This window comes from Oryx dammah, unplaced genomic scaffold, assembly GCF_014754425.2.
Source record: "Oryx dammah isolate SB20612 unplaced genomic scaffold, SCBI_Odam_1.1 HiC_scaffold_25, whole genome shotgun sequence".
NCBI classification, from domain to species: Eukaryota; Metazoa; Chordata; class Mammalia; order Artiodactyla; family Bovidae; genus Oryx; species Oryx dammah.
Genome location: NW_024070209.1, coordinates 1644950 through 1664375, shown reverse-complemented (window position 1 = coordinate 1664375; position 19426 = coordinate 1644950). Strand labels below are relative to the sequence as shown.

At 46.9% G+C, this 19426-nt stretch overlaps 1 protein-coding gene across 1 annotated transcript in view; it reads left to right on the top strand.

Moving 5' to 3' along the window:
* Positions 1 to 4865: 4865 nt before the first annotated feature.
* The window catches only part of LOC120883517 (two pore calcium channel protein 1-like), a 43878-nt gene continuing 29317 nt past the window's right edge, over positions 4866 to 19426 (top strand). The window contains exons 1-7 of the mRNA XM_040267546.1: positions 4866 to 5010; positions 6007 to 6121; positions 8618 to 8746; positions 15375 to 15491; positions 16050 to 16168; positions 16375 to 16476; positions 18383 to 18509. Of these exons, the coding sequence (XP_040123480.1) occupies positions 6035 to 6121; positions 8618 to 8746; positions 15375 to 15491; positions 16050 to 16168; positions 16375 to 16476; positions 18383 to 18509 (681 nt within the window). The 5' untranslated portion in view covers positions 4866 to 5010; positions 6007 to 6034. The remainder of the gene's footprint in view (positions 5011 to 6006; positions 6122 to 8617; positions 8747 to 15374; positions 15492 to 16049; positions 16169 to 16374; positions 16477 to 18382; positions 18510 to 19426) is intronic.

Sequence of the window (19426 nt, the reverse complement as noted above, 5' to 3'; positions counted from 1 at the left end):
CATTTCTGTGTTGGCTCCAGCTTTGTAAAAAGTTTGAGTCAGTAGCCAGCATCCAGAAAGCACTCTCTAGGTCGAACAAAACATATCTTCAGGCTGCCCTTGGCCCTTAGGCTGTTGCTTTCTGCATGGAGGCACACGATTTGTTTATACCCACACCAAGTGGTCACTGATATTCTCGCTCTTCCTGCCCAGGCTGCCGTGCCCAGGTTAGCCTCAGAAGCCATTTCTTTGTATGGAACACTCACCACACACTTCGAAAGGATCCCTTGGCTGTCTTCCCACATGGAAATGGAAGTTGCTGGCGTTGGCAGTCCTCAAGGAGAAAGTGAAATTTGAGATGGGTCCCCATGGAGGAGGGTGGAAAGGATATTCCTGGCTTTAGGCATGCAAGGGGTCAGGCGTGGGCGTGGAGCTGGGAGTGGGACAGTCAGTCCATCAATTTGGGCCAGAGAAGGGGATTCCTGTAGGGAAAGTGGGCAGCCAAGGCAGAAGGGAGAGGCCCTAAGGGCTAAGCCAGGGAGTTGACCATTTCATTTTGTGGGCACGCCAGGCAAAGTGTTGTTGACTGAAGGTTTGAGTGAGGTGCATGGGGAAGCAATGATCTGCTGTATTCTGGACATCAGAGTGCCCTATGGGAGGAGAGAAGGGAGGTGGGGGGGGGATAGTGTTTCTAGTGACATGGGGAAACTGACAAGGAGAAGCATGTTGCTTGAAATTTATGGTAACTTCTCTTTACCTCAAGTTTTATAAATTTTCTTCCATATCTAAATAAGACATTTTGGCTTTTTTCTCTTTGATTTTTTTTTTTTTGATGTGGACCATTTTTAAAGCCTTTATTAAACTTGCTGGGGCTTCCCTGGTGGTTCAGTGGTAAACCCCCACCTGCCATTGCAGGAGACAGGGTTCGCTCTCTTGTCCGGAGGATCCTCTGGAGAAGGAAATGGCAACCTGCTCCGTTATTCTTGCCTAGGAAATCCCGTGGACAGAGAAGTCTGGTGGGCTACAGTCCTTGGGGTCACAAAAGAGTCAGACTCCTGACTGAGATTTAGCAACTCAACAACAACATTTAACTTGTTACAATATTGTTTCTGCTTTTAGGTTTTGTTTTCTTTGGCTATGAGGCATGTGGGATCCTAGCTCCCCAAGAAGGAATCAAACCTGTAACCCCTGCATTGGAAGGTGAAGTCTTAGCCAGTAGACTGCCAGGGAAATCCCTTGGCATTTTTCAAAGCACCTTTATCAACAGCTTTGGTTTTATCAGGGTTTCTGAACTTAAAGGTATCTGGAGCTTACAGTTGTTCGTTCCACCAGAACTTCTGGACTCCATCTCCCCCCTCCCTCCTGGACACCGGCCTCCCTCTTGCCCTGAGGGATTTAAATTATTCACCTTCCTCAGAATGAAGGCTTACAAAATGCAAAACTCTTACATATGTTTTTAAGTCTTGGGGAGCGGAAAGGAAATGTCAGGTCTCTGAGAAAAGGGAAGGAAAAAAAAATCAGGAGAAGTCAAATATTGTCCAAGTGCTATGAAAATACAAAACCTATGAGAAACAGTAGTAAAATGGCCATGTTTAGACCAGTGCTGTTTTGATCTTAACTGCACATTGGAATCCCCTGGCAGCTTTAAAAGTTCAGCACTGGGTCCCACCTCCCAGATAACTATGTAATTTGTCTGGGCTGCAAGGTCTTTACAAGTAAACGCTCTGAAGGTGATTGCATTGTGCCTGGGAGGTGAGATCTATCGTCCGGGCAGTCAGCAGTGTCTCCCCTAGACTGGGGCTGCTGTTTTGAGATATGAAGCCACTTTTCAGCTATGTCTGGAGGAATGCCTGATATCCAGTCTTCGCCATTTTCACAGTAGACATGGGCGTGCACACGTGCTAAGTTGGCTCAATTGTTTCCAACTCTTTGCAACCCTATGGACTCTAACCCACTAGGCTCCTCTGTCGGTGGGATTCTCCAGGCAGGAATACTGAAGTGGGTTGCCATGCCCTCCTGCAGGAGATCTTCCTGACCCAGGGGTTGAACACACATCTCTTATGTCTCCTGCACTGGCAGGCGGGTTCTTTACCATGAATGCCACCTGGGTAGTGACTCCCAGGTAAACTTGAAAAGTATATGCAGTTTTGGAATGGCATATCTAACATAAGCCACATTCTTGGGTTGGATGAAAAGTCATTCATTTTACAAGGAGGATACAAATGGGCTTAACACAGGTGAGAAAGCTCATGTACCATAACTCTACCTGTTGAGAGTACTTCTTCCCAAGCGCAAATGGGCAGGAGACTTAGAAGTCGTACACACAAGGGATGGAGGGAAGGAAGACAAGAAAAACCAGAGGACAGAGCAGATGGGATCCTAAGAAGAGATAAGTGTCAGAAACGGAATAGCCGTTAAGAATGGGAAGGCTTTGAAACGTTAATGTAAGTTAGCTGTTATGAAAATGTAAGCGTATTTTAAAATGACAGGCATGAGTTTGGCTGGCAAGGGGTCATTTGGATGGGGTGCCATGATGCTTACATATTCAATACAGGGAGTCTGGGTGGGGTCTGAGGGAGGTAGCCCCAGACACCCAGGGGCCAATTGCCTGAGAAATTACTTTGGACACCTGATATGAAGAGGCGACTCATTAGAAAAGACGCTGATGTTGGGAAGGGTTGAGGGCAGGAGAAGGGGAGGTCAGAGGACGAGATGGTTGGATGGCATCACCAACTCAATGGAAATGAGTTTGCACAAACTCCAGGAGATGGTGAAGGACAGGGAAGCCTGGCGTGCTGCAGTCCATGGGGTTGCAAAGAATTGGATATGACTGAGCATGCAAAGAATTGGATATGACTGAGCACTGAGCGACTGAACAGTAACAATGTTTGTTTTTTTCCCCATTCTCCACGTGGAGGCTGTGTGGATGATTGCCCTCAAATTCGTAGCTGTCCAACTGTTTATATTTGTGGATAAATGGTTTCCCTGGGACTGGAAAGATTTTCTTGTATGTATGTGTGGCATGTGGGATCTTAGTTCCCTGACCAGTGATCGCTAGAGAACTAACCTGAACAGTGAAAGTGTAGAGGCTTAACACTGGGCCACCAGGGAGTCCCCTCATCATTAAATAATAATAATAATAAATAAATTAATTTGCAATGGGTCTGAGTTGTGGCACGCAGGATCTTTAGTTCTGACATGCAAACTCTTAGTTGCTGCATGTAGAATCTAGTTCCCTGACCAGGGATCAACCCCGGTCTCCTGCATTGGGAGCACAGGGTCTTAGCCACTGGTCCATTAGGGAAGTCCCTCTTGGAAATAGTAATGCCTAAAGGAGATCAGCACTGGGATTTCTTTGGAAGGAATGATGCTAAAGCTGAAACTCCAGTACTTTGGCCACCTCATGTGAAGAGCTGACTCATTGGAAAATACTCTGATGCTGGGAGGGATTGGGGGCAGGACGAGGAGGGGACGACAGAGGATGAGATGGCTGGATGGCATCACCGACTCGATGGACATGAGTTTGAGTGAACTCCGGGAGTTGGTGATGGACAGGGAGGCCTAGCGTGCTGCGATTCATGGGGTCGCAAAGAGTCGGACACGACTGAGCGACTGAACTAACTAACTAAAGTGAAGTGAAGTGAAGTGAAGTGAAGTCGCTCAGGCATGTCCGACTCTGCGACCCCATGGACTGCAGCCTACCAGGCTCCTCCCTCCATGGGATTCTCCAGGCAAGAGTACTGGAGTGGGGTGCCATTGCCTTCTCCAGAACTAACTAACTAAGTAACTAACTAATGCCTTAAAGAGATTTAAGTTTAAATATTTTCTTTAAAAAAACTTCGGTATCAGAATTCTTTGCTGTCCCAGTGTGATCTTTTAGGAGCTTAATGGAATTTTCTTAAATTTAATGTGTTCATTAAAAAAAAAAATCAACTTTTGTTGATGCCAGCTATTTTATAACTAAAATATTATAGCTGTCTAAGCATGCCCTGGGGAACGCTAGTGTTCCTAAAGGTTCAAGATATTCCACAGAACAATAACTGATATTAGGTCTTCTACTAAAATATTTTTTAACTGCATAAAAGAAACTATGTAGTAATTGGTTAGCACATTTATATGCTGTTTCTTAGGCTTTAATGACCTGCCTTTAAGACCCCTGAGAATGCATGTGAATCAGTAGATGTTATATTCTTATAGCAGTTAATTCACCTGTGAGAGTGTTGTTCCACATCAAATTTTAATCCAAATGTTTTTTTTTTGTTGTTGTTGTTGTTGGGGGGGAGGGCAATTTTTAACAACTTCATTGAACTATAATTAATATGCACCAAACCATACTTGTGTAAAGTCTATAGTTTGAGGCTTGGTGTATGAATGTGCTCAGGTGCTCAGTCATGTCCAACTCTTTGAACCCATATTCTGCAGCCCGCCAGACTCCTTGGTCCATGGGATTCTCCGGGCAAGAATACTGGAGTGGGTTGCCATGCTCTGCTCCAGGGGATCTTCCTGACCCAGGGACTGAACCTTCATCTCTTAGGTCTCCTGCATTGGCAGGCGGGTTCTTTATTACTAGGGTCACCTGGGAAGCCCAATATGAACGTAGAAAGATACCATTTAAGCACACTTATTAATAGGTCTATGCAGCTTCCCTGGTGGCTCAGACAGTAAGGAATCTGCGGCGTTAACCAGGTGGCTTTCATCTCTTCCTCTGAGAGCCTGTATTTGAATTCCCGAAAGCTAAGCAGGCTTCTCACTGCCCAGAAAGCACCTCGAGGCGACCATGTGGCAGCGTTAGTGCTGGCTCCTCGCTGCGGGGCCGGGGGCGGCGCGGGCCGGGGAGAGAGGAGAAGAGGCTTTCCTTTCGAGCCCAGTACTTCCGAACAGAAACGCCGCCGAGTGTCCCTTCTGGCCCTGACTTGCTCTCCCCTCTCTCTCTCCCACTGAGGACCGGGAGCTCCTCCTGGCCGCTGCCTACGTCTCGGACGCCCAGTACAACAGAAACGTCCGGTTTGAGACATCCCCTCAAGCCATCAGGTAATTCAACTGTCAACGCTTGAAACAGTGTTAAACCTAGAGTCGCCTGCCCTTTAGCACTTAATGTTCTTGAAGTTGAGCTCAAACTAAGGTCACTAAGTCGACTAATATTTGGAGCAATGTTTGGGGTCTGGCGCGTGGCGTCGGGCAAACCCCAGGGGTGGTGTTCTTCCACGTTTTAGGAGCGCGGTGCCTCGCGCTAGGGCGGTACTCAGCGCACGTGCCAAGGCCAGATAAAAGGGTGACACCGGGACAGGGGAGACATCCGAGTGGGAAACACGGCGTATTCTTCGCCAGGTTGTCCTCTTAGAGCTTCCCACGTGAAAAGAAGACTTGTTCTTTTACTTCCGATTGCCTTTTGACGGGACTCATATGTTCTTTTCATGTCAATTCAGCATTTTCTCCCTACGCCCCTAAAGGTTGAACTAAAACCAAAGATTAAGCTCAGAATAAGAAAAAAAAAAAAAATCTTACCATCAGGACTGAGGTGTCAGTACCTCCAAAGGCAGCAGCGGATGTCTCACGCCTGGATGCCGCCTGGCAGGTTTGGGGGGTACCCCCTACAGGAAGAGAACCGTGTGACCGCGGGATCTCTCTGGGTCCACCATGCCGAGATGGGCTGATACATATTATAAATCAGTTAGGCTCCTGCACCATGTAATATTAATAACAGGTCACTCTGACTGAGGGTTTGCTCTGTGTCAGCCCTCCAAAAGTACATCTCAGGGTCGGGGGTCACCAACACCCCACCAGGAGGGTATTCATCCTAGCTTGAGACTGTTAAGAGACTGTACTTTGAGAGCTGGTGAGTTTCTTCGCTGTGAACATTTTGTAGTGCGCGCTCAGTCAAACGCTACCCCTCACTCCCTAGGATTGAAAGAGCGGTCAGAGCCTGGCCTTTGCAGTTTGCCTCCCATTCCTCCTCTTCGAATGGGGCTCGGGGTAGCTGTTTAACTCCTGCTCCTTGCTTGTAACTTCCTCTGTTCTCCGCTCCAGACTTTACCACTTCTATAACCACTGGACGATGCGGGCAGCCACCTACTTCTTCATTTGGGTCGACCTTGCGCTTGCCCTCTTTGAGGAACCAGCCGTGTTCCCGCTCCCTTTCTTGGTAAGCTCTCAGCACGGAATGGCTAATCAGACTTTGTCACAGATGAATTCAGTTGCATTTTTCCCCCTCAGATTTTCAGTGTATATGAATTTGGTTTCATTTTTCTTTCCGGGGGAAGGGATTGGAAGAATTCTGTCTATTTCCCGAGCTGATGCTTTTCCTCAGTAGACATTGGAAACAAAGTGGCGGTTTGGGGTCTTCTCTGTGTACAAGGGCACGTTGGACAGACAAGTGATGTTTGAAGGCATGTTTATTTAATGTTGAGCAGACAGTGTGACCATAGAGTGTAGTATGAGTCTTGTACTTGCCACACTTCCAGCTTTTTTCATAGTCATAAGTTATTATTTATAGGTGCTTTGAAGTAAAGCATCAGATTATCCAGCTACTGCAGATGGGTTCCAAGTAATGAATTGATGGCCTGCTCACATTAATTCCCGACTCACACTGCTCTCGCCTCTCAGTGTACCTGTGGCAGAGACTGTATGACTTGCAAAGCCTAAAATATTTACTGTCTGGTCCTTTGACAGATAAAGTTCATTTGACCCTTGCTTTAAAGAACAAGGTTTTCCTGCCTCCCATGAGTCTGCGGTTGACTGGCTCAACCGGGCAGATTTTTCTCTTGGCTGGGGTAGTGGGTCTGGCGGGCAGCTGGGGGCTCACAGAGAGCCCCTGCTCTCTGCTCGGCTCTGTCTCGGTCTCTCCCCGTGGCTCAAGCTTCTCCCTATGGATGCGGAGCTTCCTGACATGCAAGCACCATCAACCTCCGCTCACACCCTATTTGCCAATGCCCAGGTGCCCAGAGCCCATCACATGCCCAAGCCCTGAGTCAACAGGGGAGGACCCTGCCCAGGGAGGTAAAAAAGGGAGGTTTGTTGGGTGCCACCAAAGTTGGCAATCTTCCGTGGGTGCTTCCAAGGTTGGTGGTATCCATTTGATGAAGATGTCACAATTAATGACGTCTCTGGGCAGAAAACTTTTAGCCCAGTCTCTGTCAAAACAAACACCAAACCTGAAGAAGCAGAGCTGTGCGTTCACAGACCTGAACGGAGCTGGTCCCCGCCCCTGCCACCTGGTACTGGACGAGGTATGCTCCCGTGGATCTCTTCTCAGCCCCTTGCATCTCTTCTGTGTCCCCACCCTGCTGTTTATTATTGCTCACACACAGCTTGGGCTTGGCTATCTGATCAGCCAGTGTTTGCACTTCACGTCTCTAAAGTCAAATTACGGGGCATGGGTGGGGAGGAGGGGACGACAGAGGATGAGATGGCTGGATGGCATCACTGATTCAATGGACAGGAGTTAGAGCAAACTCTGGAGATAGTGAAGGACAGGGAAGCCTGGCATGCTACCGTCTGTGGGGTCACGACTTAGTGACTGAACAACAGCAAAAGCATTACCAAGAAAATCTCATCTTAGCCAGGTGTCCTGGAATGCCCCAGGCCCTTTTGTAAGCCTGGTCTTGACAGTAGGTCTGTATAGCCCCTCAAGGATGAACAGGCTGAGAGCTAGAAAGTTAGAAGGGGCTGCAGCCCAGGGCTCCTAAGGGCTGGGGTCAGGGGTGGAGAAATTGTGCCACCTGCTGCTTTCAGGGCCCAGAGCCAGCCACTTCCTCCTTCCCTTGAGAAGTTCATTCCCTCCACCCTCACTGAGCTCTTCTCTCCCCACTGGTGGAGAGAAGTACTCCTGTTAGGGAGGATTTACTGTCTCCTGGCAACCGCAGGCAAAGTATTATATGAGTTGCACTCACAGACTGCAAAGCTAGCTGCCTGTGGGAGTTTGGAATTGATACCCGTAGCTCAAGGAGGAGATGGTCCGGACATCGTGGTGGGTCTGGTAGCAACCAGCCAAATCCGGGCAGCAGGGCGGGAGGGCAGCAATCTAAGGAATGATCCGGCATTTCAAAACACATCTCTGGAGCGTTATTACTAGAGACGCTGAACTTCTAGATGTCTGTTCTGAGTATGAACGTGGGGAATTTGACAGCATAGCAGATGGCCATTTCTGCCAATCCCTGACCCCCACTTTTCTGAGGAAATGCCTTCTGGGGGTCCTCTGCATGCTGATTTACCCACCCCCCACCGCCCCTTCCAGGAAACCCTGTCAGTTGGGTCATTTGTGGTTGAGAGGCATGTTTCATTTTAAGAGAAAGAAAACATTCCAACCAGCTAAGAATTTTGCTGTAACTTTCAGTAATGTTAAGCTAAGTGTTAGTTGCTCAGTTGTGTCCAACTCTTTGTGACCCCATGAACTGTACCCTCCAGGTTCCTTGTCCATGGAATTCTTCAGGCAAGAGCACTGGAGTGGGTTGCCATTGCCTCCTCCAGGGGGACCTTCCTGACCCAGGGATTGAACCTGCGTCTTCTGCATTGCAGGCAGATTCTTTACCATCTGAGCTCCAGGGAAGCCCAAGCAAAACTGAAGGACACTGCTAAGTCTCACAGGGCGGTGTCAGGGAGTAAGAGAGCATTAAGCCATAGCTCTGTTTTTCTGCCACAGGTTACCTCGATAGCAGAAGTGCTCTCTCTGACTGCCTTCTTTGGGAGACTGGTTCACTTTGCGAAAGTCACTCCTCAGAAGGTCTTCTGGAAGGATACAAAAAACATCTGCGTCATGGTAACCATAGTGGTGAGTGCTCGTTACAGAGCCGAGAGGCTGTGGTCAAAGGCAGAAAGTATGAAAAGACTCGGTAGGTTTGAGTGGGTTCAGGAAAATTACAGATGCTGGGAGAGCAAGCACCAGCGGCACAACTGCCAGAAAACCACAAGGGAAGCGCACACTGGGCAAAATGTGACGGTGGGAGTATTTTACTGTTTCAAGGGCACTTCCAAATTGAAGGAAAAGACTTTCTTAACAGAAACTACAGTTTTAAAAAATGTGCTGCAGGGCAGCCTCAGAACAGAGTGCTAGTTCCAACTCTGGGATATATCCTTCCATTCCTTTTTTCCTGAATTGCATTTACACATATGAACATGATTATTTTGGTCCCTGCTGTATATTCATACTTAAGTTCAGGAACATAGTACCTGTATTATATATACCTATATATAGTATATCTGCATGAATGCTGCTCAATCATTGAGATTGAAAGATTAATGTATTATTTGAGGATTTCTTAGCTTTTTCATAGTTCAGTGTAGCATAAAGACCAAATAGATTTTTTTATTTTTAATAAAAATGCTCAAATTTTCTCTGAAAAGTATGTGCTGAAAATTGGTGATGGCATCTCCTAAAAGAGGAAGTAAATACTAGCAAATATGAAAAAATGACTAATTAAGAAATATATATGGGAGGGCATGGTTCTTGAGGGGCTAGCCTACTATGTTCCGCCTTTTCCTGGAAAAGAAATAAAGTCACTCTTTATGCTGCTGCTGCTGCTGCTAAGTCACTTCGGTCGTGTCCGACTCTTTGCGACCCCATGGACTGCAGTCTACCAGGCTCCTCCGTCCACGGGATTTTCCAGGCAAGAGGACTGGAGTGGGGTGCCATCGCCTTCTCCGGCCACTCTTTATACCCCCCCCCATAAAAGAACTATACATGAAAGCAACAATAAAAAGCCATGTGTTTGCCTGTAAAGCAATCATAGCAAGATTGAAAACAGTTCAGTCCTTTCATCCCTTCAACTTTGTCACCCTTACTCGAGGGAAGAATCAGCTGTTTCTTCTGGAAGGCTGGTTAGCAATTCCTTTGGAAAAGCCTTTTGTGTGCAAGTGCTTGCTCCCATATTTCCATTCCTGGGACTTGATCTTTAGGGAAGAAGGACATGTTCAAAGATTTATCCACAAGATTGCTCATGGCTGAGCTGTTCTTAGTATTGAAAAATTGGAAACAACTGGATTTCCTGACAATCAGTTCAGTTCAATTCAGTCAATTGTGTCCGATTCTTTTTGACCCCATGGACTGCCACGCCAGGCCTCCCTGTCCATCACCAACTGTCGGAGCTTGCTCAAACTCATGTCCATCGAGTCAGTGATGCCATCCAGCCATCTCATCCTCTGTTGCCCCCTTCTCTTCCTGCCTTCAATCTTTCCCAGCATCAGGGTCTTTTCAAATGAGTCAGTTCTTTGCATCAGGGGGCCAAAGTATTGGAGCTTCAGCATCAGTCCTTCCATTGAATATTCAGGGTTGATTTCCTTTAAGATTAAGTGGTTGGATCTCCTTGCAGTGCAAGGGACTCTCAAGAATCTTCTCCAGCACCACAGTTCAAAGGCATCAATTCTTTGGCACTCATCTTTGTTTATGGTTCAACTCTCACATCCATACATGACTACTGGGAAGACCATAGCTTTGACTTGATGGACCTTTGTTGGTGAAGTAATGTTTCTGCTTTTTAATATACTGTCTAGGTTTGTAATAGCTTTTCTTCCCAGGAGCAAGTGTCTTTTAATGTCATGGCTTGCAGTCACCATCTGCAGTGATTTTGGAGTCCCCCAAAATAAAGTCTGACACTATTTCCATTGTTTCCCCATCTATTTGCCATGAAGTGATGGGACCAGATGCCATGATCTTAGTTTTCTGAATGTTGAGCTTTAAGCCAACTTTTTCACTCTCCTCTTTCACTTTCATCACTTTTGAGTTCGTCTTCACTTTCTGCCATAAGGGTGTTGTCATCTGCATATCTGAGGTTATTGGTATTTCTCCCTGCAGTCTTGGTTCCAACTTGTGCTTCATCGAGCCTAGTGTTTCTCATGATGTACTCCGCTGCTGCTGCTGCTGCTAAATCACTTAAATCGTGTCCGACTGTGTGCGACCCCATAGACGGCAGCCCACCAGGCTCCCAGATCCCTGGGATTCTCCAGGCAAGAATACTGGAGTGGGTTGCCATTTCCTTCTCCAGTGCATGAAAGTGAAAAGTGAAAGTGAAGTCGCTCAGTCGTATCCAACTCCTAGCGACCCCATGGACTGAAGCCCACCAGGCTCCTCCGTCCATGGGATTTTCCAGGCAAGAGTACTGGAGTGGGCTGCTATTGCCTTCTCCGGATGTACTCTGCATATAATTTAAATAAGCAGGGTTACCGTATACAGCCTTGACATACTCCTTTCCCAATTTGGAACCAGTCCATTGGTTCTAACTGTTGCTTCTTGACCTGCATACAGATTTTTCAGAAGGCAGGTAAGGTGGTCTGGTATGAAGCAGAAGTAGGTGTTTTTTTTGAACTCTCTTGCTTTTTCAATGAGCCAACAGATGTTGGCAATTTGATCTCTGGTTCCTCTGCCTTTTCTAAATCCAGCTTGAACATCTGAAAGTTCCTGATTCATGTTCTGTTGGAGCCTGGCTTGGAGAATTTTCAGCATTACTTTGATCGCACGTGAGAGAGTGCAATTGTGCAGTAGTTTGAGCATTCTTTGGCATTGCCTTTCTTTGGGAGTGGAATTAAAACTGACCTTTTCCAGTCCTGTGGCCACTGCTGAGTTTTCCAAATTTGCTGACAAATTGAGTGCAGAACTTTCACAGCATCATCTTTTAGGATTTGAAATAGCTCAACTGGAATTCCATCACCTCCACTAGCTTTGTTTGGAGTGATGCTTCCTAAGGCCCACTTGACTTTGCAGTTCACTCTGGCTCTAGGTGAGTGATCACACTGTCGTGGTTATCTGGGTCACTAGGATCTTTTTTATACAGTTCTTCTGTGTATTCTGCCACCTCTTCTTAATATCTTCTGCTTTTGTTAGGTCCATCCAGACAGTTTCTGTCCTTTATCGAGCCCATCTTTGCATGAAATGTTCCCTTGATATCTCTAATTTTCTTGAAGAGATCTCTAGTCTTTCCCATTCTATTGTTTTACTTTATTTTTTTTGCATCGATCACTGAGGAAGGCTTTCTTATCTCTCCTTGCTAGTCTTTGGAACTCTTCATTCAGATGGATATATCTTTCCTTCTCTCCTTTGCCTTTCACTTCTCTTCTTTTCCTGACAATAGGAGATAAATAAAATGTGGTACATCCACATCTGTTAAAATGGCCTTATATGCACTTATGTGTCTATGATTAAGGAGAGATTGCTTCTTGTTTATTAGGTCAAAAGAGCAGGTTACAGTATAGCTGGAACACATCTTTGTTAAAGGAAAAGAAGAAAGAGTGATAGAGCATCATAGAATGATCTGGAAGGACACTAGCTAAGGGGTTATGCCAAGGGAGGCAAGGTGATGTATTCTGAAATGCTGCTGTGAAGAGAGTGGTCCTGGGCGGTGATTAGCTGAGGGCACTTTATAATTAGCATCTCAGCACAGCAGCCAGCCTGCCTCAACCTAGAGTGTCCACTATCTTTTCTCACCCTTTCTGAATTTGTTTTGAGTTCCTTCATACATCTGCTGAACTCCCAAAATACACAGAGTTATCTCTCTGGTCTCATTTTTTTAGAAATATCTTCACTTCCTATTATTAAAAAATGAACACAGTAAGTCCCTTGCATACGAACCTGCAACTTGCAAACTTAAAAAATGTGACCTGTGTTCACATGCCCGGTCGTGTGAGTTCGTTCCTTTGTCTGTATATTGTCATGTGCGTGCATCTTCTGCAAGTCGCTGTGCTTCTGTGTGCTTTTCTGTGCAGGACTGTATAGAGTACATCTGTACGTATCTTTAGTTCAATTCCAAGATGTCCATGAGCAATCGTAAAGGCAGCAGTGATGTAATTGGTACTACTGTACTTGTCACGGTACTGTACTCTAAGATTAAAAATGTTTTTTTTAATTTTTTGTGTGTGGTTTATGTAAAATGTATTTTATGTGAAAAGTATTATAAACCTTAACAACAGTAAAGCTGTTGTTGTTGCTTAGTCGCTAAGTTGTGTCTGACTCTTTTTCAACCCCATGGACTATAACCCACAAGGCTCCTCTGTCCATGGGATTCTCCAGGCAAGAATACTGGAGTGGGTTGCCATTCCCTTCTCCAGGGGATCTTCCCAACCCAGGGATCAAACCTACATCTCCTGCACTGCAGGCAGATTCTTTACCTCTGAGCCACCAGGGAAGCCCCATTACAGTAAAACACTATAAAATAAAGTACTATATAGTAAAGTACTACGTATAATTGGGTACCTAGGCTAACTTTGTTGGAGTTACAGACGCACTCCTGGGACATAACATATTCATATATGAGTGTCTTACTGTACAAGAACCCTAGGTCTGAGACAGGACTTACGACGACATCTTCAGTTCAGTCCATAACATGGTATTGCCTGACACAGGAAGGTGGAGGATGAGATGGGTGGGAAAACTTAAAAAAAAAGGGACGAATTGGAAGAGCACGTACGTCTTTCATGGCCGTGTTTCCTGCATAACCCCCTCCTGGGACAGGGTCGGAAGTCCGTCCTCATCTCCTAAGACTTCCAGCATGGAGCCGTGACTGTGATGGACACGTGAGCACTTTTCAAGCCCAGGTCCGACCTGGTCGCCGTGCTCCCTTCTCTAGACCATCCTGAATCCCACCAGAGAAGAGCCAAAGTCCGTGTCAGAGACCTTGTGTCCCTCCCGCCGGAGGTCCTCCCCTCCTAGACCTGCACGGCCATCCCTCCCACGCCACCTCCTCAGCGCCCCGCCCCGCACACCCTCAGCCCCTGTCTCATCCAGGTTTCCTCCAGAGAGCTCTGAGCGCTTTCTCTCTCTAGAGCTGGAGCAATGCCTTGCATGGAAGAGGCACTCCTCAGAGGTGCATGGAGTGAACTGGATGAGGGTGCAGGGTGCCCCGTCCAGGTCTGTCCTGCATCTATAACACTCCTTCACCTCCATCACCCTTATTTGAAATACTTTCTGGGCTCCCCAGGCTCTGGGAATAAGACTTATCTTTTTAGCCTGATCCTCAAATTCACCTGCCCTCGGTCTGAGGTCTTTTCACTTCCTGCTCCCCTCTGCCCCCACCGCCAGGAATCCCTGCTTCCTGAGCATCCCTTGGCTGTGTCTGCCTGCCACGGCTCTTGACTTCTCAGAGTTGTGTGCTTTTAAAGCTCTTATTTGCTTTAAGATTACATCAAAGGGGACTTCCCTGATGGTCCAGTGGTTAAGAATCTGCCTGCCAGTGCAGGGGACCCAGGTTTGATCACTGGTCTGAGAAGATTCCACATAAGGTGGGGCAGCTAAATCCACGTGCTGCAACCAGTGAAGCCTGCACGCCCTAGAGCCTGTGCTCTACAGCGAGAGAAGCCCCTGCACCACAGTTAGAGAGTAGCCCTTGCTCGCTGCAACTAGAGAAAGCCTGAGCACAGCAACGAAGACCTGTGCAGCCAAAAATTTAAAAATTAATTAACAACAACAGCAAAAGATTGCATCAGGGAGTACTTCCTCCAGGAAGCCTCCCCAGATACCGTGACCCTTGGTGAGCTGTCCGTCCATCCCTGCTGCCCTGGAATAACCCCTCTGACTCCCTCCAGGTGGCGCCCCGTGCAGCGGCCAGCACCAGCCTCTTTCTGAGTCTGTATTTTCTTTGCCACTGTGACTGAGCTTTCTCAATCCTCGTTGCCTTGCCTCCAAAGGGACTGAGCTAACATTTCTGATGATGGTAGATTATTCTTTTTTAACTTATGTTTTCCTAAACTGCTCTGGGTCCTTCTTCCTTTGTCCATCCTCAGGATCACAGACTGACCTTAATAAGGATTGATCAGAATTTTCTGTAATCTGGATATTTTTATCCTGTTGTATGTGTGCATGCTCCGTCTTGTCCCATCCTTTGCGACCCCGTGGACTGTAGACCAGTAGACTAGATTCTCCAGGCAAAGTTACTGGAGCGGGTTGCCATTTCTTAACTCCAGGGGATGTTCCCAACCCAGGGATCGAACCTGGGTCTCTGGCATCTCCTGCATTGGCAGACAGGTTCTGTATCACGGGTGCCACCTGGGAACGAGGCTAGAACTGAAGAAAAGTACCACATGGTGTGGACACGTGGTAGTGCTGGTAACTGGCGAGGCTCTGTTACCAAGCCTCCTGGGGTCCAGTCGCAGGCCTGCCCCTCTTGCTGGCTGTGTGACTGGGGCCTCATGATCTCCCTGTCTGTATGTCAAACATTTCCATCCAGGAGTGGTACCCTCTGCAGGGGCCGTGGAATAGTCTATGCAAAGCTCACTGGAGGCCATGGCACATGGTGAACTCTCAGATGACAGCTGCTGTTAATGTTCTGCTCTGACACTGGATTATGCTGTTTATGAATGTGGTTCTTTTCCTGTGATACATTGTGACCTTCCTCCTGGGTCAGTGAATATGCATCTGTATGGCACTTCCTCAGTCCTCCAGCAGTACTGACATCTCCGCCCCATGTCTGTCACAGCTGACCTTGATTGATCTGGTCATCTATGCGTCCCTGGAAGCTGTTAACATCCGAGGAGTTCGATGGTCAAGGGCCTTGAGGCCAGTCTTCCTCATTAACTTCCCTGAAAGTCGGCAGGTAAGGATATGATTTAGGATACACAAGAGGGTGTGTGTGTGTGTGTGTGTTTTTTTACTGAAGTGTAGTTGAATTACAGTGTTGTGTTAATTGTTGCTGTACGATAAAGTGACTCGGTTATACATTTATATGTACATTCTTTTTCATGTTCTTTTCCACCATGGGTAGGGTGTGAGCACAGTTATCATAGGATATTGAATATAGTTCCCTATATACAGTAGGACCTTGTTTATCCATTCTCTGCACACCAGTCTGGCTTCCCAGGTGGCTCAGTGGTAAAGAATCTCCCTGCCAATGCAGGAGACGTGGGTTAGATCCCTGGTTTGGGAAGATCCCCTGGAAAAGGAAATGGCAACCCACTCCAATATTCTTGCCTGGGAAATCCCTTGAACAGAGGAGCCTGGTGGGCTACTGTCCATGGGGTTGCAAAAGAGTCGGATATGACTTAGAGACTAAAACAACGACGTATCCCAGTCTGCATCTACTAAGGGAGTGGGGTTTGTTTTAGCAGAAAATTTGCTGATTGTGTGTAAATGAAACGAAGTTTTGTCTTCACAGATCCGAAGGGCTTTCCGAAGCATCCGGAACACGCTGCCCGACATCCTCTACGTGTTCCTCCTGTTCCTCTTCAGTATGATGATTTTCTCCCTCATGGCCTTGAAGCTTTTTGGGGACAGGTGAGCAGGCTACTCTGGAGCTTTCTGCCGGAGAACTCTCCCGTGTGTGTGTTCAGCCTGCCGGTGCCAGAATCGGTCAGCAGTGGCTGTCTTCCCCGTTCAGACACTCCAGGAGGGCTCCAGCAAGGGGAAAAGGGTGTTGGAAACCACAGCTTCATTTATATCTGTGGGTTTTTTTTCACTCTGTGTCATTGATTCCTCATTAGGGATCTCAGAACAGTGGAAGGGTCGCCATACTTCACCAACATCCTGGACATAGCGTTTGAGCTCTATGTGCTGGTCACCACTGCAAACAGCCCGGATATCATGTACGTGAGTCACCAGTTCACATCCACTGACATCTGTTATATAACAGAATCCACTTTCTTAAAAGCCACTGTAAGAGAAAAAAATGGCGATTTTCTGTTTATTCATATTTGTTGTAAACATTTTATACAGTATTTTTTTTTTTTTTGGCAACACCATGAGGCATGCAGGGTCTTAGTTCTCCCACCAGGGCTCCCTTACCCTCAGGGGAAGTCCCTATGTAAATTTAGATTTAAATAGAGAGGGTAGGCTAGTGCCAACAGTTGGCACTCTTCAAAAATTTTATGAGGGACTTCCCTTGAAGTCCAGTGTTTAAGACTCTGAGCTTCCTTTGCAGGGGGCACTGGTTTGATTCCTGGTTGGGGAGCTAAGATCCTGAGTGCTGAACAACATGGCCAAAAAGAAAAAAAAATAGGTTAAATTAAAACTAAATTTAGATGACCTTTTAAAAAAAACCAAAAGCAACAGGAGACATCTCTGGAGACATAACTTAAGTGTTTGAACTCAACTCTGCTCTGGAATGTTCTTTGAGTCTTGAGTTGAAACACCTAAGCCATTTTTGTAAAGGAAGCACAGCTTTTCTCCTAAGCATTGATGTGGTTTTCTGGCTAAATGAAACAGGACAGAAACGTAAAGGTTAGGATTTGTCCCCTCCCCCACTGCCAGTTCACACATGTGGACATTATTTAGGAGAAAAACATCAGGCTTTTCCCCCCGCCTAATATCCTGTGTATTATGGATTTGCCTTGTTTGTGGAGGTAAGATTATTCAACAGTGACCCCTGAGTAGGTGACTCCTGGGTCCTAGAGTGTGGCTGGAGCTTTCACTGCCAATGTCCTCCCGTATCGTGCCTTGGGGGAAGGGCGGGCTTCCTGTTGTCTAGTTGTGTTTAGGACCATTGTGTCAACTTGTCCTGGGTTCCTGCTCACTCTGAGGCGTGTCTCTAGCAAAAAGTGAGCCAGGTGAAGCTCCTGGCCCTCCTGTTTTTTCTTGGCTCTTTCCCTCGGTGGACTCCCTCAGTGTCCCCTGCTGCACAAAACCCAGTTTCCATGAACAGGGGTGTGAGCATGCATCCTGATTGACGCCTTTTGTCCCTGCACTGTTATTTTTTTAAATTACTTTTTATTTATTTTTGGTTATGCTGGGTCTTGGTTGCTGCACTGGGGCTTTCTCTAGTTGTGGCGAGTGGGGCCTGCTCTTCACTGTGGGATGTGGGCTTCTCATCGTGGTGATTCCTCTTGCTGCGGAGCACGGGCTCTAGGCTCACGGCTTCAGTAGTTGCAGCGCACGGCCTCAGTTTTTGTCCTCCACAGGGTTAGTTGCACTGTAGCATATGGACTTTTCCTGGGCCAGGGATCGAACCTGTGTCCCCTGAATTGCCAGGCGCATTCCTATCCATTGTACTTCCAGGGAAGGGCCCAGTGCCATTATTAACGGTACTTTTTTCATTCTTATAGTCCGAATGTAGATAGAAAATTATCTGCATTCCCCGCATCCTGGCAAGGCATTCTAGTGTCCCTGAAAAGCCTTGAGTGTAAACGCAGGTCACAGTTCAGATTCTTTCTATCATTCTGGGCAAGTGAGTCTCCTTTCTGGGCTTTGATTTTCTCATTGGGAAGGGAGGGAGTGGGATGGGGGCATCTCCCAGATCTTGCCTGCTCTGGAAGTTGGCACCTCTCTAAGGCACTAAGAACTTCAGAAGGCAGGTCTGGAGTGAGCCGTTTAGCATGAAGCATGGTGATGGCTTTGAGGCCCCATTGCACTGTCTGGGGGAGACTTAGACTGAGACAAGGTTTTCCTCACCCCATGCATGTGGACTGGCCACGTGGGATGTCACCTATGGTCAGCCTTCTATGCACTGTGGGCCTAGGGCACGGAAAACCATGACAGATGGTTATTTCCTTCTAGGATGCCTGCCTACGAGCTCAACTGGTGGTATTCTCTGTACTTCATAGCCTACATCATCATCAACACCTACATCTTCATGTCCGTCTTTCTGGCTGTTGTCTACAACAACTACAGGAAGCACTTGAAGGTAAGACGCCTGAGCTGGGGGTCCAGTGGGGGTCCCACTGGGCGGGAGCAGGGAGGCTAGCCTGTGCACTTGCTAACTTGAATGTGCTCATTTTCCTTTTGCTTTGATGAATCTGAAGATTCACTTGCCTTGCTGAACTCTGCTGGGCCAGGTGGCTCTTTGTCAGTCTGGTGTGGGTCTGACAGTGTGTCCCAGCTTCAGGGCAGATCCCGGGTTTGCTCCTTACTCTTTTTTTTTTTTTTTTCTCTTTTTGACTGGGCCACTTGGCATGGGAGATCTTGGTTCCCGCCCGGGGATTAAGCCCTATAGTGGAAGTGCAGAGTCTTAACCACCCGACCCCCAGGGAGGTCCCTTGTCCCTCACTCTTAATGCATTTGGTTGTCCATGGCTCCTTGAAATCTTTTCTTCTTTATTTTAGTGTTTTTATTGACTTATTTTTAAATTTTTATTGAGTATTAAAATAAAATCTTTATTTTAGTGTTTTCATTTTTAGATTTTTAGTTGATTTACAATGTTGTCTTAGTTTCAGGTGTACAGCAAAGTGATTCAGTTGTACGTATACATATATCCACTCTATTTTAGATTCTTTTCCCATACAGGCCATTACAGAGTATTGAGTAGAGTTCCCTGTGCTCGACAGTAGGTCTATTTCATTATCTATTTTATATATAGTAGTTCACTTTTCACTTTCATGCATTAGAGAAGGGAATGGCAACCCACTCCAGTGTTCTTGCCTGGAGAATCCCAAGGTTGGAGGAGCCTGGTGGGCTGCCGTCTATGGGGTTGCACAGAGTCGGACACGACTGAAGTGACTTAGCAGCAGCAGCAGCAGCAGCAGCAGCAGCAGCAGTGAAAAGTGAAAGTGAAGTTGCTCAGTCATGTCCGACTCTTTGCGACCCCGTGGACTGTAGCCTACC